The sequence below is a fragment of the Ammodytes marinus genome (assembly GCF_949987685.1).
Source record: "Ammodytes marinus genome assembly, chromosome: 10".
In the NCBI taxonomy this organism is placed as follows: Eukaryota; Metazoa; Chordata; class Actinopteri; order Uranoscopiformes; family Ammodytidae; genus Ammodytes; species Ammodytes marinus.
In genome coordinates, this window is record NC_137214.1 from 14620708 (window position 1) to 14644489 (window position 23782).

At 41.7% G+C, this 23782-nt stretch overlaps 1 protein-coding gene across 1 annotated transcript in view; it reads right to left on the minus strand.

The window, feature by feature from the left end:
- The window catches only part of kdrl (kinase insert domain receptor like), a 47503-nt gene that overhangs the window by 18114 nt on the left and 5607 nt on the right, over positions 1-23782 (minus strand). The window contains exons 2-21 of the mRNA XM_080036169.1: positions 23276-23366; positions 19624-19829; positions 18228-18355; positions 16741-16900; positions 16492-16628; positions 16218-16389; positions 15972-16098; positions 15596-15765; positions 14162-14318; positions 12510-12612; positions 9851-9959; positions 8294-8572; positions 7856-8002; positions 7561-7689; positions 6402-6508; positions 5802-5928; positions 5285-5389; positions 3215-3328; positions 2899-2987; positions 2417-2570 (exon numbers count right to left, since the gene is read on the minus strand). Coding sequence (XP_079892295.1) covers positions 2417-2570; positions 2899-2987; positions 3215-3328; positions 5285-5389; positions 5802-5928; positions 6402-6508; positions 7561-7689; positions 7856-8002; positions 8294-8572; positions 9851-9959; positions 12510-12612; positions 14162-14318; positions 15596-15765; positions 15972-16098; positions 16218-16389; positions 16492-16628; positions 16741-16900; positions 18228-18355; positions 19624-19829; positions 23276-23366 — 2811 coding nt within the window. The remainder of the gene's footprint in view (positions 1-2416; positions 2571-2898; positions 2988-3214; positions 3329-5284; positions 5390-5801; positions 5929-6401; positions 6509-7560; positions 7690-7855; positions 8003-8293; positions 8573-9850; positions 9960-12509; positions 12613-14161; positions 14319-15595; positions 15766-15971; positions 16099-16217; positions 16390-16491; positions 16629-16740; positions 16901-18227; positions 18356-19623; positions 19830-23275; positions 23367-23782) is intronic.

Consider the following 23782-nt stretch of genomic DNA (forward strand, 5'->3'; position numbering starts at 1 on the left):
TATAAAAACCATGTGATGATATTAGCTAAAGATTAGCCTGAAATGCTAAGAGAGGCAGTTTTTTCTAAAATTGTGGTGGTGGGGGAAAGTGAGCCAAATGCTGTGGGGGAAAGTGAGGCACCGTCTCACTTCCCCCCACCATGAGGCACAAGTTAAGTTTAGTCTTAAACATATTTTAATATAATATTACATAACATATGTTTTATTTTAATGTCATACACATTGTAGAAAAGCCATCATGCCAAGGAAATACACCAGGAAGACGACCTGGTGCAACCACACAGAAAGAGCACCTTCTTATCTTTCCCTGTAACCTTCAGGGCTGGAATGTAGAGTATAGGCCTAGTTGTAGAGTATGACAGGCTGATGTTATAATTTTTTTATTTTTTATTTTTTTTAACCTTTATTTATACAGGTAAATCCCACTGAGACCGAAGACTCTTTTGCAAGGGAGACCTGTTTTCCTTTTCGACGTTACCATTCACACACAGACATTTACACCAATAGTAGGCTAACTATCGACATTCACACGAGGCAAGGTGGGTGAAGTGTCTTGCCCAAGGACACAACAACTATGACACAGGTGGCAGGGCGGGGATCGAACCTCCAACCCTTTGATAATCGGCCGACCCGCTCTACCAACTGAGCCACAGTCGACCCCAGTTGGGCGACTGTGGCTCAGTCCAGTTGGGATTCTTCTCCTGTGTTCTGAGTCCCAGGCTGTTCTCGCTGGTTCTGATTTTCTGCTGTTGTTTTCTGATGTTGTGACCCAGAGCCGGCCCAAGCCTTCAGGGGGCCCTAAGCGAAATATGATTAGGGGGCCCCTCTCCAATGTTAGCGCTGCTGAAACTATAGATCTTTGTTAAATATCATTCACACACCCAGTGTTTTCCGCTAGTGCCTCCACTGTGCGGCTGTGTGAAAATATTGGACAGCCGAGATTCAGACCCTCCTAGGGAGGTCCGGGGGTTTGCCCCCCCGTGAGATTTTTTTAACCTTTTTAAAGTGAAATGCATGAATCTGGTGCACTTTGAGAGGAAAATGAAGAGGCTAAATCTGAGAAAATTGTGTGAACAAATAATTTGGAGACACTGGGTCAGATGAGTTAGAAGCTATTGAAGAAGGACACATGGATTTTCCATAAAAATATTAATATAAAATAAAATATTATGGAGGGTCCTCTGGGTTGGGCTTGGAGCTCTTTTTCTTTTACGGGACATATTTCTCTGTAATATAGTGAATGCATTTAAATGCAGTGTGAGGAACGAAGCAGAAGAACTCTGTTGTCCAGCTACTGTATCTTTTTTTTCCACAGACAAGGCTGAAATAGGCTATAGACTATACACAGTGCATGGGCAACTGAGGGCAGCCCCATTTCCAATTGTTTTTAAATAAACTCAATACACACTGTGCATGGATGTGAACGTGACATGATCAGATAATTTCGGATTTCCTCCCAGATGAACTGATTAAATTTTTAGGCTATTAATTATCTAGACCAAAACATTTTATTCCTTTTTTTGTATGATAACTCACATTTGCATAATATGATGTTAATTTGCTTTGCTTAATTGACCAAACCCCATCATTCTTTTACTAGTCCGACATTAGTTCTGGAATGTGTGGCTAGCTTTCAGGATTCTAACTGTTTCAGAGTGGAAACAGTAAGTGGATCAGTTTACCCCTAGCTAGTTCACTTTACCCCCTTGATTTTTCTGGTCTGTCTCAGTTTACCCCACAGCTGGGGTGAGCCACATGACAACTTTTTTTTAAACAATCATATTTTCACTGCCCTTTGTCTTGAAAAAATTCTGCTAATGCCCATTTCTAGGAAACATCCTGAATTAATGGGAAATATGTAAATTTGAGTGATAAATCATTTTAGCTCGCTTAGAGGGGAGCAAATGTAAAAAGTGGCTCAGATTACCCCTTTCTCCCCTACTGCTATTTAAAATATGTCAGATGAAACCTGTGGTTATGGGTTACAGTGTGCTGGGGAGGGGGAGGGGGGGTTGGTCTGAGAGAGGAACTCACAAGGAGAGTCCTTCCACTGACCCACCTGAGTAAACAGCTAATCAAACCAGAAATAACACATCGGTAACAACACATCGCCGACGTGCCGTGCCCGAGAAGCAGAGCAACACTCAGGTCAGGGCAGGAAATAAACAGACGCCCTCCCCCCAGTGGGGGGACAGTGGCTCCTGCTGCACTGATTGTTACTGCCGAACAGGAGGAGGAAACGTCCCATCAGAGAAGACAGGCCTGAAAACAATCTGTTGGGACGCTTTCATTCCAGGGCATGAGAGGTGGAGCAGGGGTGAGAGGAGGGGGGCCAGGGAAGGAGAGGGACAGCAGGGGGGACCAACAGAGGGGGGGTGGGGTTGGAAGGGAAGCAAGACGTGCTTGGCCTTTATACCTTCTTCCTCTTCCTCCGAGTCGCAGTAGCTCTTATCTTCCACAAAGCCGGAGCTGGCTGAACTTCCGGTGCTGGCCACGCTCTCCAGGCGGCGCTTCATCAGCTCGCTCAGCTCACAGCCCGATCCCGTCGGTAGCACCTTACCGTCCTGGCTCTGTCCAGCACACACACACACACACACAGACAGACACACATACACACACACAGACACACACACACACACACACACACACGCACACACACACACACACACACACACACACACACACACACACACACACACACACACACACACACACACACACACACACACATATATCATGTTAAATGAGATGAGGTTAAACGCTGCTGCTGACATGCATGGTGCTTTCCCTATAGGCTTGCGAAAACAGTCCCTTCCTGCTGACAAGCTCGTATAGCCGGAATGATGAGAGAGCAAGAGTGCTGGAAAAGTCTAAATCATGCAGCTCGTCATGACTCACCTTGTAGACCAGAAAGTCTTCTCTCTTGCTTCTCAGGTAGTTGGATAGGTTGCCGTATTTGCAGTACTCCACAATCATCATCAATGGGCCTGTAAAGATAGTTTATCAATTACAATATTTATTATGGTAAGTGATAGTTCTCAATAAGGAAAGGCTGGAAAGATATGAGATGGCAATTTCAACTGAAACTTTAAAGTTAGACTCAAAATGTACCAGACAATCAGTTACTTAACCTCTTGTTCTTATATTTTATATTTCCAAATATCGACATAGTAGGGCAATATTTTCTATCACATTCTTCAGGAATAAAGCTCACCTCCAGGCTTGGTGCAGGCTCCCAGCAGGTTGACCACGTTCAGGTGATGGCCAATGTGGATCAGGATCTTCAACTCTGACATCAGAGCTTTTCTCTCATTTGAGGTAGCGCCTCCTGAAATTAAACACATACACACCTTTTTTAGCATTGGTGAGTGCATCATTACGCATCCTGACAAAAAGGATATACATTTTCAGGCTAAATTATATTAAAATTGAAGTCCTTTTATTTGTTTAAAATGTTGTAAAGTAAAGATAGCAGACAAGATGTTTTCATTAAGCAAAGTACACAATAGAAAATGTGTTAAGAAATAATGCAAAGATAACAGTATGGAGAAAAAGCAAGTATACACAGGTCTGCTCTCATTTCAAGAGGCGTTTTCACACATGGGAGGGCACAAACTTTAAAAAAAAACAATAAAACATTCTCCTTTGCTATAATAGAGCTAATTAGAATTTTTTTTTTCTCAATAACACACATTTTCCAGTAATAATCCAACTTTCAAATTTGCACTCGCAGTTAATCTAACAGTTAATTATTTTTACTTTTAGCAACTCTGGTGCTTACTCCCCATTTCTGTCTTCCCTTTCCATTTTTATGATGATAAGAACTCGAAAGAAGGACACAACAACATAAGGAATTCCATCCCTCCCTCAATCACCCAGCTACCATTTCATATATTCATCCCGCCCCTCCCGCCCCCTCCAACCGCAAAGACCCTTCACTCTTTAGCCACCCCAGTTCCTATCTATTGCTACCTTGTAATATATATATATATATATATATATATATATATATATATATATATATATATATATATATATATATATATGTGTAAATATGTAAATATTGAACATTTATACCAAAGTGTGTACATATATAATTAGGACATACAGATGATGATATTTATTCACCTTCCTTTTCATTTCAAAATTAATTCTGTCTTTGCAGTTTGCAATTACATAGAGAAAGGCTGAACCCTAGTGTCTGGATTTACTGGGGAATTTCATTTTATCAGTTAATTAAATATGATGGAAAAACAATAACATTAGGCCCAGCGATATGAAGCAGCTTTTGAGTAGGACATCCTCGAAGATATGTGCTAAATTAAATAAATAAAAACGGATGTGCTCATATTACATACCTGATTTTGACAAGTCTGAACATTGATGCAACGTCTTCACCGTGGTTTATGAAATCAAGATCTAGTGGCTGTTTTATGTTTCTTCGCCCAACTACATATTTATGAGCTAAAAGCTAACGCACCCAGGGAGCCTCTTGCTAAGGCACGGTCAATTTGAGAAGACCTGCTGCTTTCTATTAAGTTTGACCTACGACTGACATCAGCCAGAAAGTCTGTTCCTCTCAGAGCCTGTGATTTATGCTGAGACATGATTAATGGTATGACACTGACCAATACATCTAACCCATACCGATACATCCTCCTAATATCACTAATAAATCTGCAGTTATCCAAATCATTTTTTTTTTAAATAATATGTCCTTCCAAATAAAGCTGTGGTGAATGAAAAAGCTAAGCGTCTTGGGTCAAAACCCTTTTCCACCCGTTGATTTTCCTGTTTTCATTTTGATCCAACGTTCATGGTTCGTTGTGAATATTTGTAAAGATTGAAATCGTATTGTAAACGATTCCAAGAAAGAGGGATAGTTTCCGAATTTTAAATGAGGCATATAAAATAACATTTGTATCACTAATTCTTTTCTTGTAGTACTAGGAAGTTCTAATCCGAGATGTCAGAAATGCATAAACACAATCTTTTCATCAAGGAAAGGGTTAGAGGTTTTACCCTCTCTACCTCTCACTACACTTTGAGAGGAACATACATTGGATTCATTGCTTAGAACCGACCAATACTAAAAGCGTTTATTGCAGGCACTTGTACTGTAGTGCATGAGCCTGTAAGTGTGCAAAAGGAATGAATCCTCTGAAGAAAATACAGTTATTAAGTGTTATTCAAACCACTTTCCATACAACAGTGGTGAGTGGTAGTAGGCCTGAAAGATGAACTGGAGGGGCCACATGAGCAAAGTACAGCTATGCTATCCTACCTTTTAGCATCTTGACAGCAACCGTCTTGCATGTTGAGAGTTTATCGATCCCAAAGGCAGAAGCCTCCACCACTTTTCCAAAAGCACCGTGGCCAAGAGTTTTGCCTGGCAAAAGAAAAAAGGCATTCGATAAGTGGGATGATATAAGAAGACTGGATTCCCTGTCAGTCAGTTAATGAGTCTGTAATTGAAACAACATGTGCTATGATCGCCAGGCAGTTTTTCTTAAGTATTTATGGCGCACTTAACACTAGATGACAGCGTAGGTCACTGATAACTAATGACCCTACACACCAGCTGCAGAGAAGGGTGACACCTATTCTGTGTACCTCAATGTGGCTGTGTATACTGTGTGAAGATATCACAAACATGACTCTGTAATAGCTTAAACATAATGTTAACAACTAAATACATTAAGGTATGGTTTTGGCTTCACAAGGAATTATTGTTTCCGTTTCTATATTATGATACAATTTTAATATGCAGCTTTTTTCGGCACATTGATGGGATTGCACACCTAGTCGCAGGCGGTCACGGGGAAACTCCCATTTGTTGCTGTCATACTGAAGAAGATCACACTGCTCCTCGAGGGGACACTCGTCAGGGTCAATGATGATAGACGGACCCATCTTGTATTGTGGTTGCTGAAGGTGTTAGAACACATTAATTTTTATGGTTAAAATTAAGACGTTTTTGACAATGACAAACCAGGGCACGATGCAGAGTTTGGAACTAATTTTTAGTGACCAGTACATGCTGACTTGGCAGTTGAAATTCTTGTTCTACACATACAGTTTACTCATCTAGGTCATTGCTGTTACATGAGCACATTGTGTTCTCCTCTGAGACCATACCGTAAATGCAATCATGAGATTCTCACTTCCCAATTGTGAGGAAATGTGGAAATCATAAACACTGGGTAAATTTATCTTTCCATTACATTTCATTTCTCAAAAGGCACCAGGCATGAGTCAGTCGCTTTCATTAAGTCACAGGATCCAAATACATAAATAAACATAAATGCTATGTCACTTTTTTTACTGTTTGAACTCTCAACATCTTGGCAAATACTAATCCCATGTGGTTTCTGAGAAAAAGCAGTAATGTGATGCCTTACCTTCCTTAGCTTGCGGATGAAGAGGATAAGCATAAGCCAGAGGAAGGTGGCGGCGGCTCCTGTGCACACCAAAATGATTACCTCAATGTTTGGCTTCCCCTCATCCCCTGGAAATAAAAGAACACTTGTAAACCACCGCACCATTTTGGCAAAAAGACTTTGTGTACTTTTCATGATCTCATAAGCTGTCATATTATATCGATAGGGATTTATGAAGAATTGTGAAGAAAAGAAAACTGAGACTTTTATTTCACATCATTCTTTTGTTTGTTTCGCCCTAGGTGTTCTCTGAGATATTGTATACAAAAATGAAGTGGAAAGTGGAAACACGCTCTGTTATTTATTTCTGTTTTGTTTCGGACATGCATACCACACTTTCCCCTATAGTGTTTCCTCCCAGACATTGTATTTCTAACGATCCATGTCGACACTCAGGTCGGAAAAGTTCTTCCATCATTTCATGCAGTCCTTGACTTAACAGCCAATGCAGAAAATACATCTTGATGCTGAAACATCTTTTTGGTGAATAAGAAGGAGTTAGCCATAACTCTAGTTCAGCTAAAATAAAAAATTTGTCGAAGTGCCTAAGATATGGACAAAATTGGTTGCACAATATCATAGCTACTTTTTCCGACCCCACCTTCACATGTTAACAATGCAATTAATTTTACATGTCAAGATACACAGGGACACACACGTTAAGAAAAATTTCTTCTACTCCAATTATCTACTGTTTGTTTCCAGTCTCTTTGCTGTTGTAGCAGTCGCTCTCTTTGACTCATTAGTGAACCTCTTAACACTTCACAGAGGTCATGTCCTCGAGGTAAGGACCCTCAGCCAGAGCCTTGATCATAAAACCCAAGAAGGAAATCACTTGGCATTCCTGGCAGCCACAGATTTTCTGTCAGGGGAGACTTCTCATATTAGCTATTTTTTAGTGGTGACAAAGAAAACAGGAGGCCAAGAGGGTTTTGATTGGACGTACAGAATATGCAATGACTCCACTGCTTGGACTGCCGATTTTTGTATCAGTTGTGATCTGTAGTACACACCACTTCACAACACTTCAACCAGTTTTGTAAATTAAAATGGTTTGAGTTGTTGTTGATCTTTTTTGATGGTGCGATAGTTAGAACCTCAAGGTTTCTGAAAGACTTACCAAGAACTGTGACAACGGCACTTGTTTTCGCGATCCCCTCAACATTGCTGGCAACACACTCGTACAGGCCCTCATCATCTTTCTTCACTCTCTCGATCGTCAGATCCCCGTCCTCTCCCAGTGTGATACCTGCAATGCACAATCTCTCAGTCAAGCTGACCATGAAGTTTAAACAATTTGACACTCGGGACTGATTTTTGTGCAAGTGCAGGCTGTGTGCATTTTCTCTGGGCAAAATTGTAAAAAAAAAATATTTAAGATGATCATAGCACATAGTAGAGTAATCTCAGTTTACCTGGGCCTTCTTCTACGGGAACACCATTTTTGTACCACATGACGTAGGGACGGGGAACTCCCAGAGCGAAGCAAGCTAGCATCAGGGTGCTGCTACTGTTTACATCTTGATTAGTCAGATTTTGACTTAGCCAGGGGCGTTTTCTTTCTGCACCAAACAAAAAAAATAAAACACAAAAAAAATGTAATTAGACTTGCATATGCTTTGTTACTGTCTTGTGTAGACAGTGACTCATCAAGTGTTGCAAGATTTAACATTTTCCTTTGTGTACCTGCCTAAATAAGCATGCCCACACTTCCAAAAAATAATACATGTTATCTGGGTACAACAACCACTGACTATTTATAACAGATTTAATTCAAGGAAATGTTGTTGTAATCAGTAACCATTAGTTAAAAAATAAATACAATCAACTTCTCATATGCTCCTGTAACTTACCGTCCACAATAAGTGCAGCTGTCTTGTCAATCCATGTGTGGAGCTTTAGTGCTTGACACCTGTAACCTGTAGTGTCATTTCGGGACACATTATGCAGATAGAGAGAAAGAGAAATAGAGTAGCTGGACACACTGGAAGTGACGTTGGAAGTGATGGTTAGATTATTGGAGTCCAACCACTGTAGGTCTGTGTAGAGGTAGCGAGTTGCCCGGCAGGTCAGAGTGACGTCATCCCCCTCGATGGCTTCCCGAGGTTCAATGGTGATTTCCTCAGGGTGATCTAGTTTGCCACAACGAAGAGCATATCATCTGTTTAACATGCATAAACATAGACACGAATCCTGCTGGCGAGAGATCCTATTTTGAACAAAGGTTTTTGGACAAAAAGCTCCTTGTTGAAAGGACAGGAATGTCAAATTTGCAGTTATTTCCTGTTTTATCACTGTTAATTGGAAGCACGTTGCTGGTTTACGCTGATGGTGCTTCTGCACACGTCCAATCGGAGAGAAGCTGAGTCTGAGCCCCAGGGGAACCAGACTGTGATTGTTTATTCAGATTGCTGGAAAGCTTTCTGTGTTCCATAAGAGAGGACAGCTGTTATTACAATTCTGTCCTCTTTTCCAGCAGCATTCCATCGTTCTCCGTCTTCCTCACCTCTGGAGGAGAGCACAGTTGCTCTTGGGAATTTCCCCACTCTACAAGACTAATTTTTGATACTTGGCATCCCTTCAATTATGGGTTTACCTACATTCATACCACTCCAAGGGCAACCGTTCCCCCTTGGGCAGATGTGATGCCCTAAGGAGGTACGATTAACTTTGTTGCAAAGTGAACTGTGAATGTAAGCAGTGACACCACATCCCCACTATTATTACGTAAGTCTCTCAATGGATATTCATTTTGGGAACATTTGGAACTGCTCAGGCACATGAAAGTTAGGCAAAGTAAATTCTCGTAGCAGAAGGCTCGCAGAGAAAGAGGAATGACCTGCTGGCACTGGAGCAGGAATGCAGTTATTCATAGCTGTTTCTTAAACGCATGCCATTATAGCACTCCATATGGCTCAGGACATGTTTGCTTCTCTTCCGCCCTGAAGCCGTTTAGCTACAGTGGAAGATGGTTTCAATTAATGCCCCCCTCTGGTTTCTTTATTGCACAATACAATCTGCACATTCTTTCCCAGTTCTTGCAATTCATTACAGCGTGTACTGTATGTGTAGATCATTTGAAAGAATCCAGTGCACTATATAACACTTATATAACAATTATTAATGGTGGAGTCAGCGATTCTGTAAACAAAGGGTATGTAAATAAAGGAGGCCCAGCGTAGCTGGCAACATGCCCGTTTACAGAGTCTATGCCTTGTATTACCACTGGATTTCATTTTTAGCATGCACACAGTACAGACAGGTAGCGGATCGAGAGGAGACATTCACTGATTTTGACCAAAACATTTTTGACAACAAGCCTTCATCAGAATGGCTGACTCCACCTTTAACACTTGCTAATAACATTTAGTATTTTTATTTGAGTTGCAATGTTCTGGTTACCCACTCACCTTCGACAAAGAAAGGGATCGTCAGTGTACTGATGCCAACTTCATTCTCGGCAAAACAGGAGTAGTTTCCAGATGTGCTAGCCTCTCCTATCACCAATATACTAACAGTCTAAATGGGATCAAAAAGGCAAATATCACTGATTGGTTAAAGCAGAATAAAACAGAGATAAACAATTTTTTTTTATATCTCAATTAGGATTTCCATTGTGACTTTCAGTGTGATTTATCCTTGGGGCTTAAATCCTCATGAGAGCAGTGAGTGGCAGTTAACAGGCAAGTGAGCCTGCTCTGCGTTTCACCCTCCAGTGCGTCACATTAATGAAAGGGTACATCTGGAGCTTAATACCCTTTGAGTCTCCATCAGACATGCGCTAGAGATCCATGTTCATTTCCTGGAAAGCACTTCTAATGCCACACTCGATTTTATCATCGCACCAGTCCAACATTTGAATTGCTTTCAATGACAAAATAATATGTGAGACCTGGGTGAGGGCCAGACTGCATTGGGTTCTGTTTAGTGTTCGAGGTGACATCTGTTTTTTGGGGGCAGTCAGCTACATCAAAGAGAGTGAATAATGTGGGTGTATTGTCTGGGCGTATGCAAGGCTAAACTTCCTGGGCTTGTATGAGCTATTGTGTTGAATCTCAAGCACACAGCTGTAGCCATGAAACAATTTCAGTGTCCCTGTACTTACAATGTGCACCATACAAACATTCATGCAGCAAAAGAATGAGTGTTAAAAAGCCATTTTCATCCTATTCACGCCGCTCTGACATTTGTCAAAACACTGAAGGAGTGCCCTTGTGATATTATGTTACGGCTATTACTCACCGTGATGTAACCGGAGCTCGAAAACAGTCATTTAAAGGATTTTGCAGTCCCTAAGAGGTGACCTGACCAGACGCACTGTGACCTTAGTGCCCATGTCTTCCCCTGTGTTTTCCTTATATTATGACCTGGGGCCAGTCTCCCTCTCTACTGGGCCTTCTGGGGAGCAACTCAGAGGCCCCGGCCCTGACTACGTTCTTATTCACGGGCCAACACGATTTATGTGGGGTGACATAGAGGAATTCACTTCCAACAAATCCCTCTTCTTTTAAACTGCTGCTTGTTATCATTGACCCTTAGTCCTAACCCTCGTAAAGCACCAGCGTTTGTCCAAAAGCACTTGTAAATGAGTGGAGACTCCCCATTTATTTAAGCATTCATATGATTCTGAGTTACTTTTCGTACTTAAACAGAGAGCAGGAGTCAATAAATCACCTAGTTTTGCACCAGAAACAGGTGAACAAAAAAGTCAATGCCCGCTGATTTTTTCTACAACTGCATACTTTGATGCCAATGAATATGTGCTCTAATTTGACCCAGCCTGCTGTAATGGGTTTCTTTAACCTTATCCTATTGAAAGACCATCGCAGGGCACTGGGGGCCTGCTCTCAATTATGTTTGGGGTGAACAGTTTTAGAACAGGCTCCCACAGGACATTTGGAGCAATGTCCACAGTGTCCCCATTGGGTGGCATGTTTAAGGATTCTATGGCAAATATATGTTTCTTAGGAAAAGCTGACGGACTGATAGATCCCACATTGATGCTTTAGATTTTGAGCAAAAGACAATAAAATCCGCTTTACTTCATATGTGACAAAGACAATTTTGATCTGCTTTAATGCTATCTAGTATTGTACAAATACAGCAAATTTATTAACATAACAAAAAAAGAATTCCAGCTGTTTTCCAGTGTATTTAATGGCCCTTCTTCACAGGTAATGGTGTAGGGTAGAATCTATAAAAGTCTCTTCTCGCCCCTCTTGGCACACGCATGACTTAAGCCATATAGCTTTTGTACTGTTTATGAGGCTTAGCTCCGGTCTCAACAGCCGAATAGATTAACTGATGTAAGAATAAAAGATGTGTCTTTGGCAAGGCCTAGGATGAAGCTGCGGATGCTTTATTTACAAGTCTTCTTCATATGGAGAGTGTATTTCACTCCAGTTGGGGGAAATGAGCTGTGTCTGTCAGTAATGGGTGCACCATTTCAGAAATGTGGGCCTCAAAGGGCAGGAACTCTGTGGTAGAGAGGTTGCTCCTTATAGGAGGACTTTGCACCAAAGGAAAACAAATGCAGTTATAATAGTGTGAGGGCTCTTTAATCTCTGCTGCAAATGTAAAATAGTTATCATTGTTATATGATAGCAAATTATTTATGTGAAACCAACTATATATTTACCATATTATTGTGGTTGCTTATTTCAAAAATCGATCAGGCCACAGCAATGAAAAACAAAACAGTTTTTTTCCTAAGATTCTGCTGAGACCTCATCATGGGTTCTGGTCAAAACTAATGCAGACAAAATGAATGATTTTCATTGTGGAGAAGTAGTATCTCGCTGCCAAAAGGGGGAAAGTTGAGAGGATTAATGGATTTTAAAGGTTGAATCTGACTTTCAAACCTCCGCCACAGGAGATTTAGTATTTGAATCTGACATAGCAGCTGTTCCCTGGATATCTGGACATGTTCTTGATCCAATTCTCATATAAATCCTACTGTTGACTTGGTCCCTGCAACAACCTCATTTCACGGTGAAGAAAGTATGCTACAAGTGCATCCATTGTTTAAAGACATGTGGACAGTTCACAGAAAGTGAAAACACTTAGTACCTTGTTTTTCCCTTCAATCAGTTCAGTCTTCATGTTTATGCTCTTAATCCGGTTGTCGGTGCCATCAGTTCTGACAATGATTTTCTTGGTGTCAGCAACGCAACTGCGGGACAGAAAAAATGCAATTAAACTGACCATGCAGTCATTCTGTCAGTATGTGTCGAGACAGTTGTAGTTGTGTTGGATATTAAACAATACAACCCAGCAGAAAAAGACGACGAATCTTGGTACAATGCTTAAACACATCCTGCTCAGATCAAATGGTTATAATGTGCAACATGTTATCGTAAAAAAAAGCCTTAGGGTATTTCAAAAGACCTCTGAGACTGATTTGGGTAGAATCCAGGTCTAGACCAGTTTGTCTGGGTTACAAAACCTAGAGAAAAGCTTTGATTTGATCGCCCCCCCCCCACCCCCCACCCCAAACCCTTCACCGCCTGTAGTGGTGAACAATCAGTCTGATGAGAGGAGAGGCCGAGGAGGAAACAGCAACAGCGACAGGAAGGGCTGTGCTGTGCGTCACCTTGTACAGGAAGCCCCCCCCCCCCACACACGTTCTGGCCAGAGGAGATAAGGTTGATCCTAAGACCTTGGCGGTCAACAAGGGACTGCTGATAACTTCTCACCCTAGTGATAAAGACTATATCACTGCACCCTACACTCTCTGCCTCTTTGTGCATCCAACATAACCTCCGAACCCCCCCTCCCCAAATAGTCTGTGTCTCCCTAAGATTTTTATGAGATATGATTTTGAAGGGCTCCAAGTTGGATTTACAGTGACAGGTACTTTACAGGGTCAGTACTGTACAAAACAAACATTATGCACAATTGGCCTCCCACCAGGCTTTAACTGTTCCTCTGTCTCATTAGCCGCCTGCCATGGCCCAGCCACTGTTCCCACTGCCAGCCCTGATTATCTTTAAGTCGGCAGAAAGAGTCGCTTTGACCCAACTAACACTCTGCTATTATTTATCATAAATCTGGCAAGTACAAGTGGGTTTTTGAGGTAAATGAATGAATGAGTAAAACAATGTAGGTACCGGTAGATTAACACCATTGAACATGTAATAGACATTTTTATCTTTTTTTTTGCAGCAGTCCACAATGTTGTTTTTGCTAATGGTGTTGGTGCCCGATAACCCAAGGGTAATGGCCTATTGTTTTCATGATGGTAGGACTCGCGGGTCTCCTGCTGTCATTGACAAGCCAGGATGTCAGAAAACGTTCATCTTGTTTGTGGGTTCATTACCAGGCCGGTATTCCTGCACAGTCACTCATACATTCTGCTCTGCTCAGCTCTGTAACAGCTCGGGGGAATCTGAGATTAATAGAACTCCGCTGTGTTTCTCCTTCAGCCTACACAGCCACTGGCCACAAATGAGAGGGAAGTTCTTGAGGACTTTGTTTCTTTGATTAATGTGTCATATTCTGGGCTGCAGAAATTCAGTCAAAATAAGATCAGTTTAATGGGATCCCCGGGCTGGACTGGTGGCTCCGGACCCTACACTTATCTACTGACTTAAATCAGGAGCACTTTCCTTTTGATTAGCCTTTAATACTTCCAAGGTTGGATTAAATTAACCATGAAAACAAAAAGTCTAGTTTAAACATTTCGATGCTTAGAGTTAGAGCATAGTGCGTTGGTGACTTACTTCTTAAGCGTAGGGTCAGATTGACAAGGTTGCCACCACCAAGTAATGTTTGGCATGGGCAACCCGTAAGCAGTGCAGGTTAGCTGATGCTGTTTGCCAAACATGAAGGGCTGCACGTCCACAGTGGCGAGCTCCACCTCTGAAATAGCTGGCTTTACTGTGAGCGAGAAGAGAAAAAGAGACATAGACAGAACAGGTTAGATCAAACAAACTTTGCCAGCCCAGAATCTTGTGTCTTGTGAATCCCTATCTTCATGATGGATAGCCATGAAAAAGGTGCCATTGACACCCGTTGTCCTTTAGACACTGCGTAAGAGAAGAATGGCAGGAGGATTGGCTAGCCCGGGGCTGTAGGTCAAAGAACGACCCCACTGTGGCCGAGGTCAGTGAATCAACCATATGTGCTTCAATCGAAAACAAAGATCCTTGTCCAAACTTAGGAGGCAGCCCATATCCCTTGGCCAATCTCTCTGTATTGAGCAGCTGAAATAGTCAGGGTGCGCACAGCCACAAATAACAAAACCTGTGTCCCACTACACACATACATACACAACACACACACACACACACACACACACACACACACACACACACATACCATCACATGCCATCACGTACAACACATATTTAACCTGGTACATTGTGACAGCTCTAAGAGACTCTTATAGTTATGTTTAAAATAGCTCTCTAATTGATACCAGGACTCTCTCTTCACTTTGTTTGTGTTTTATTTTTTGTCATTCCAATAAATTAATGTTTTGTGAAGTGGGACATTCAAGGACCATAAATAAAGCATATACAAGCCAGAAGTGGGCTGATTTTTCCCCTTTTTGGCATGCTACTGGGATTCCTAGAAAATGTTTAAAGAATGCAGTGAAAAAAGCTCTGCCCCCCATGGTAAGCTTGAAACTACTGACTTCTCTGTTCTCTATAAAAAGCAGACTTTGCCTATAACATTTCTAACCTCTAAGTGTTAACAGCTATCAGTTTTCTTAAAAAGTCATCAAAACAAAGAATTACATACTCAGTCCTTGTTTCTTTCAAGATGTATACATATCATATGGAACATGTTGTTTATGTGAGCTGCACTATATACACATGCTGAGGATGCAGATAACTGCTGGGGACTGAGGGGGCGGGGGGTCTGTAGCGGCTGGAGTCTGCGTGTAGAATAGAGCCTATGCCATTTACACACTGCGCCAAGCCCCTTCAAAAGAGCCCCAATAATCAACAACAGCTGCCCATGCTACGTCAATCCAGCCCTGGAATCAACAAGCCCCCAAATTCCTCTCATTCTAGAGCTGCTACCTGCCGTCCAGTGAACTGTACTGAGAGCAGCTTCAGTGCTGAGGCAGCCTCAATCAAACAGCCAAGGCACTGCTTAATTTCCTCAGGATCAGCAGTCAAATTATCAGGTTTATGGCAAGAGCTTACAGTTGACTTCCAGAGTGTAGCTCAGATTCCTGTACAAGCCCTTCACTTGGTTGCCCAGGCTTATGGTGAAGACCCCAGCATGCTTCAGCTGCACGTCAACGATCATCAAGCTGAAACCAGACAGGGTGTAACAGGTGGAATTCTTCGTGATAGGGACTCCATCCTTATACCTAAAATTGGAAAAATAAATATAATAATAAGCAATGAAAATAAGTGAATGGAAAGTTCACTTACAAAATATTTATTTTGGGTTGCACAGCATTCAGCACACTGCATACATATTAATAAAAATAATGTAGTAAATATATTTATTTTTATCTGCACTTTTTTCTCATTGTATTACAGTGGCAAATATAGTGCAATGTACGTAACTTACCATGCTAACATGTCTGGTGGTGGCAAAGCATTGACCTTTGGATGAAACACAACCTTCTTAAAGCCTTCTTGGACAACCATTTCCTTATGACTCTCATGCCTATAGGAGATATTAAGGTAAGGATGCTCTGGAAAAGAAAAAAAAACATAAAGCCATCATTGTATTGGTTTGTATATCATGATCATTTAGATGTAAAAATTCCTTGCATTTTGAATTAGATTTATAATCCATCCAAAGCGCACTAACCATAGACAATGACTTTTGCTGAGGCATTCTTAGGCTTCGTAGGGTCAATCTCAGCTTTGCAGCGGTATATCCCCTTATCCTCCATGGTAATTTTTGGCAAGACTAAAGACTTGCTCATCACGATAACCCTAGCAGGGTTAACTAAGTTCTTGTATGTATAGCTCAGATTTTCCTGAAGACAAAGAAGGTACCATTAACTCCACTGCTAGTCAAGATCCCCTTTATATACTGTACATTCCAGTCAAACACGGTCAAAAGTAATTCCTTAACTTACTTTCCTCCTTGGAAATTCCCATGTGAAGTTGATTCTTCCATTATAGGTAGTCTCACCAGTACAGTTGAGGGTAAGGGTGTCTCCAACCAACACTTTGACACGCTCTGGGGTGATCTTCACATTATTAAGAAAGCTAGCTGTAAAATGGACACAAATATGAGGTGACTGCGAAAAATTCTCAAGAAAAAGAGAAATCAATACGATTTCCACGATTTATTTTTTTAAATAAGACAGTTTTGACAGACTCACTCCATCTAACAGGGATGTACATTGACCTCAGCTCCCGACCGTTGACCATGGTGTTACAGGTGAGCATACTATACGAAGTGAAGGGACCGTAGGGAATCTTGAATCCCACCTTTGGATCCCATACCATCCCTTTAAGAGTCTTCTCTGATAAAGCCGGGATCTGCAATCAAGAGGGCAGAACAGGAATGTTTTTTCAGCACCCATAGATGTGTGGTGATGTTTATTAAAGGTCACTAAACCAGATGCACTCAGCTTCATTTACCATGTGACTCATGCTCTACTGGGCCCAGCTGAGGATAGACGTTTGTGAGAGTGAAAATCAAATTAGTTTGAATTGTTTGGTGGAGTGTTACCTATGCAATCATTTATGCAATAGAGCACAACACACATTGCAAGCTCGGAAAAAGAGCATGCGTGTGCCTGCTGCTGTTTGTTCTCATGCCAGGAGTGTGGATGGGAAAGGAGGCAAGGGAAGGGAAGGAAGGAAAGGGAGGAGGAAGGAGGAGTGCCATGGATTTACCAATAGCAGGAAGGTCAACACAACCACTATCTATGCCATCTGAGTCAGATGTGTTTGTCCACTGAATGGACTGTTCCACATGGTAATGTATCAATCCTTCAAATATGACAAAATAGCACACAGCTTTTTGGTCGGCATGGATACATAAGCATTGTGCAATCCACATTGTTTGACACATCTCCGCTCCACTGATTGACATCCTGGCACCAAGTGTGATAATCCTCATGAAGTGTTTTTTTTATTTATTTTTTTAAGATATTTTTTTGGCATTTTCAAGCTTTATTAGATAGTACAGAGTTGAAATGGGGAGACAGAGAGAGAGGGGGGATGACCTGCAGTAAAGGTCCACAGTTCAGATTTGAACCCGCGACCACTGCAACGAAGGCCGGAGCCAATATGGTACGCACTCTATCCACTACGCCACCGGAGTGCCCCATAAAGTGTTTTTTTATCTGTTGTTTCCTGTGACTGGACACAGTGTGTACTGTTTTTCTACTGCATTTCCTGACGTTTGTAAGAGTTGGGGTGGGGGGGGGGGAGACTAAATTTAGTCTGAGAATCTATACTAAGAAAAACACTCTTGGAGCACCTTCCTGCTCTTACAAGAAGCAGACAGGATGACTCCTTTTGCCGCCTCTGAGCTTCCCTCAGACATGCCACTGTCCCTGGTCTGTTTCTGCGTGCAAGAGTGATTTAACACACATCGAGTGTGAGAACCAGTGAGACGCCTTAAGCACAGAGTGGAAATGCTGTCTTTGCCAGAGAGGACAAGTAAGAATAACCTGTTGTGGTATTAATCGCAATCTTGATTTCTTAGAGTGACATATATGCTGTACATACAGTAGTACTGACTGAAGGTCTTAAGAACACATACAGAGCATTGCTATATACAGTACAATAAAACAACGTAACCTATAAGTGGAAAGCATGAGCAGCGTGTGAAATGATTGTCTTTGTGATGCCTTACCCCCGTCAGTGTTACAGCAGTATCATTAGAGGACGTTCGGCAGGGGACCACAAGGCTGGTCTCATGCCTGTAGATGCCCAGCCCGTAAGCTTCACGATAATAAGGCTTCACAAATGGTTGTTCGGGATCTGAGGGACAAAACAAAACAAAAAAAACACCAAAATAAGTGGGATAAAACACAGGTCAGTCAGAAATCCCCTTTCATACCAGATGGGGCCCCCTAACATTTGTCCTTTGGGTGAACCATGTTCTGTAGCAAATTTACAGCTGCTGATCCAAAAAACAAACGGTTATGCTGGAGCTGAGTTTAGCAGTGCAATTGAATCAGGGCAATGTCAAGGCGTCCAGCACACAGATGAAATCTCGGATCAGTTAATCCTGACAGGAAAAAGCAGCAGAGCACAGATAGAGCAATCAGCCTAGTGGTGTGTTCCGACAGGCATCACACACATGGACGCTGTGGGAACTTCACGGCAACACAAATAAACTGCCAATGGTGAGAGGTCAAGGAGTAGTGGTGTGATAAAGGAACAATTATTTGAAAAGTAAGCATGGAAAGTGATGTAATAAACAGCTGAAGGCCTTTGAAAAGAGAGCTTTAGACTAAACATAGGCACAGCAGGCTGCTTGATATGCAGACAAACTGGAAACCACATTCACAGAGCAACAGAAGAAGGAAAAAAGTGCATGCAGCATTTAGTTTAGTCCGCTTTATCTGAAATTATTTCCCATCCCTTAGACCAGAAATTCTGGATTTTATATTTATTTAAAGTGTATGTATCAACTGTTTCAAAGTTGAAAACATATGTATGTAAAATGGGCTGAGGCTAATTTAAAACTTGGCTCTCCTCCATGCTGCCCGGCAAGTGATGCTGTCATTTGACGCTTTAGGGGAGACTTAGGAAAACAGTAGCTAGAGCAGGAAATCACAGTCAATGACCAGGGCTTCCCGTGCAATCAAGCTCACCCTTCCACCTCCAGGAGAAAAGAAACCACTTCCTCTTGCTCTCTGAAAAAGAGAACTGGGGCACATGGGCTCAAATGCAAGGAATAACTTGCATAACTGTAAATTCTGTATTTTTCTGTCTTTATTTCTTTCCTTTTTTTCAATGTTTCCCTTTCTCATTTACTCCCATTCTTGCTGACTTATCCTGTTTTTTTTACTCGCTTAAATGGATATTTTCCAGATTTTGTATCTTGTTATTTGTATTTGTATTTCTTATTATTACATTAAGTTTTTTTCATGCTGGAAATGACTTAGACTGGACTGGAGGGGATATGTCATAAATCCAAGAGACTGCACAGCTTTATTCCCTTTTATTCCCACAGCTTCATTGAGTGTATTTGATGAAAAGGATTTAGAATCCAAAGTGGTCAAAGTGCTGGCAGGTCTCACCTTTGACAAAGACGTAGGTCGAGGTGATGTCGTCTGAACCATCTCTGTAGTATTTACAGCTGTACTTTCCGGTGTCACTGGCATTTAGGTGTGGGACTGTCAGATTACTGCAGTGAGGGTGACGTCGAGAGACACACGACTCCACCTTCACCCCCTCTGATGAGATCAATCGATGGGGAAGTGTCCAGTGCAGCCGATCATGACCTCTGACAGAAGACAGTGCACGGCATTAGATGAACCCGAGGACAAAATCGGTTGGTCGACTTAAGATTGGATGGCTGAGGCTGCTTTGTGTAAAAGAAAACTGTCTTTCCACTGGACCCAAAACTTGGATCTATTTTAAGAAGAAAGTGTCACAGCTGGCAAATAACTCAAATACTTTTCAGTTAAGGATGGCAGCGGCTGCTGTGCCCCATGAGACTTTTTGACGTGATGTTCATTTTAAGTTTATTTTGACTTAATCTTGACTCATCCAATAACTTGAACTTTCACATGGGAACATGTTTTTCTTGAATGACGTGCTCAGCTAACACATTCTTTTCACACAGCGTCCATTTTCAAACTCTCATTAAAGAAATCCCGGAGGAACATCAAACATATTTTGCATACCGCTGCCCAGCGCCGTCGTTAAGGGGGTAAAGGTTATGACGATTATAAGGGCCCACAGCCAGCTAGGGCCCACACAGCCCCCAGTAGAATCTATGACAAAATTATTGTGTAGGCCTATACAGTGAACTAATATATAATCATACGAATGAGTCTGAATTAGAACAAAGCCACAAGTCATACAATATTCTAATTGTAATCATTTCAATAACCCCCTTCGCCCCTTCTTAAAAAATGGTTTGGTCCACCCCGCGGTTCGTTCTTCCTCATTGGAATTAAGTGAGCGCGAGCGAAGTGAACTCCAGCAGGCGAGGATGCCCCCAAAAAAGCACAAGCTCGCACACCAGAAAAGAGATGAGAAGGAGACCAGAGTAGGCTATGAGCAGCAGAGCAGGGGCCCAGGACATCAAAAACAGTTTTTCTAAGAATGGTGAGAGTAAAACTACAGAGGGAGGCTGAAACAATTAGGCCTACCCTACTACTTGTTTATTCATAACATTACCTTTGACGGGGCGCAGGCTGGAGCCTACGTTAGCTGTCATCTGGCCGCGCTACACTCTGATCAAGTCGCCAGTTCATTTAAGAAAAAAAAAAAAAAAGTCGCCAGTTCATTGTAGAGCAACGGTTCCTACTGTAGTTATAATAACTGAACGTTACTACTACAGTGACTATGTGTTTTACACATATTACTGTCTGACAGTGCTCCAGTAGCCTATGCGCCCATTCAGAGGCTGCATTGTATTGTATTATGACGCATTCAACTTCTACTCGGTAATTATGAGCATCTGACGATGGTCAGTTCCGTTCAGGGCCGTAGGACTGCGAACAGGCTTGGGGGGCCCAAGGCAGAGGGGGGCTGCACCCAAAAAATATAAAAACGTATTTTTTTTATTTAATTTTTTTTACTGGCTCAATTTAGGCCCCGAAAAATTTTATTTAGGAAAAAAATATATATATCAGGGGCCTTTCATTCGTCAGTACATTTTTGCTATTTTTTAAATAACATTGTTCGGGGCTACGAAGATCAGGGGCCTATATTGGGCCATTAATAAATACAAACGAAGGGAAAATTCCCAAAGCTGACTGGATTTTTTAAACATGTACATTTCTTCTTTCTGCTTTTTGGTCATTCTGTGTCTATAAATTATTCCAGAAAATAGTACTAAATAGCTTACATAGGAACAGTTGATTTAGCCTTAGTTTTCTTCTCAAAGTGCACCAGATTGATGAATTTTACTTAAACATTTAAAAAAAAATCTTCCGGGGGAGCATTCCCCCGGACCCCCCTAGAAGGTCCAGGGTCCACGACACAGTCTCCCAAATTCCTGTGAGAAACACTGTGTGTGTGCATGTTTATTAAGAGTCATTAGACCAGGGGTTGTGTTCAAGTACGCGTAATGATTTGGTCATTCATCAATAGAAACATTGTGTTGTTATCTGGCTCAGAGAGGGACCAGTCACTCATACATTTTGGACTATAGACAAACATAGAGACCGCCTCTCAGAGGGCCCATCAGGACTTCCTGTATAGGGGCCCAGAATTTGGTGCAACGCCCCTGCCGCTGCCTTTCGGGGTCAAGCAATCTCCAGCTCTCGGCCAGTGACAGAAAACACGATAGCGCTGTATGGGCCAGGCGTCTTTGCATATGGCCTTGTAGGGAAGCATTACATTAGATAGACATGGGTTCCTGAACATTCCTCGCGGTCCTACAAAATGATGCAAGTCTCTCTAAATTCTTAGCAAATGTGAATGCAGCACTCTTGGGTCCCACCATCCCTTAAGGAAATTGCAATCAGACTGATATATATGTGGACCATCACCACTGGTTTCTTTGAAAGATTGTGTTCAAAAGCCCAGGAATTACTTCCCCAGGGCTTAATATCATGTAATGAGACCAGAGTTTAAACTTTATGGCTGCAGTGATAATTCAGAAACAGATTCCTATTGGCCTGAATGACCTCTGATAACTGACCAAAGGGAAAGAAAATTGGGGCATAACCTTGTTCAATTATTTAAAAAACGGAGGTTGAAGTATTCCTGCGGCTGCGAGGCAGGATACTTACCAAATCACACTAATAATAAATTTAGATATTTATCAATGACCAAATGCAGAGGGAAACAATTAGTATTTGAATCCTTAAAGCGGACCTATGATGCTTTTTGACTTTTATGACCTATAAACGTTGTTATGATGATTCATAGTCATGCTTAACCATACTAAATTATCAAATAATGACTTACATGCATTTCGACGTATTCCCTGCTGACCGTCTGGGGTGTCTGTGCAGAGCACTAAACACTATTCTAGCCAGTCGAGAAGTCACGTGTTCAAAGCGGTCTACCCTTCCGTAACTTTGTGACGTCGCATGTAACTTTGTGAAGTCACCACGCGGATGTTTCCATGTATGGTAATGCTGTCACTTCCCTGTTCGCGTCTGTGTTCCGGAAGGAAGGTAACCAATCACAACGGAGTGGGGTTTGCAGGAGGGGGGGAGGGGAGCGGAGATGGCCGATCACAGACGGAGGGAGCGGAGATTGCCGAAGCACACACACTCAAGTGTTGACAGGACGTGCTGGATCGCCAAAATAAGAGAAAGAGCTTCCCGAAAATCTACATAGTTTTTTGTGATGTGATTCGTGTCAGGTTGCTCTGTAGCAGTGTAAAACAAGAAATTAAGACCAGAAAAGTAGTATAATAGGTCCTCTTTAAGCAAAAGAAATTAGTAAAATACTTAACAAGTAAATGTCCTAATTGAAGATGTTACTTAAGTGAAAGTACTAAGTGCATACCAATGGTCATAGAATAAACTGTAACAATGCATAATATTTAGTAAGATCAACATGTTTTGTATTTAAAATATGAATCAGTCATCTAGTGGAGTAGAGTAGAACGTAGGGCGATACAAGTATGAAGAGATATAAAATGGAAACACATCTATGTACGTTACATTAGTGTTAGATCTACTACTGTTTCATTAAACACTGATCATGTTTAAATGTTGTTTTGGTTCACTTGGCATTGACACAAACATTCATGTTGCATACCTGCATATGAGGCTTAGCATAGCATCCTTATGAAGAGTGAGGGGATTGCCAGAGGGCAGAATCCTAGGCGAGTGATGTCTCTCAGAATGTCCTGTTGAATACAAACACACACACACACACACACACACACACACACACACACACACACACACACACACACACACACACACACACACACACACACACACACACACACACACACACACACTCACTTAATAAAAGGCAAAGAAACATGCACATTTACATCATCCCATTAACTTCCCACCCACATATCAGAATCACTTCAGTGCTGTGCATGTGGGTTCAATTTCAACTGATATGCTCCAGCCTCTTAGGCAAAGGTCAAATCAGACCAAATCATGGAGAACCGAGGAAGACCCTGATGAGTGTATTTGTATGCGTTTCCACCCAATCTAGCGCTCAACCTCCTTCAGTGGCCGCTTCCTTTCTCTTTAAGGTACAAGTAATTTCTACATTTACCATTGATCTTGCACTCTAAATGCTAGC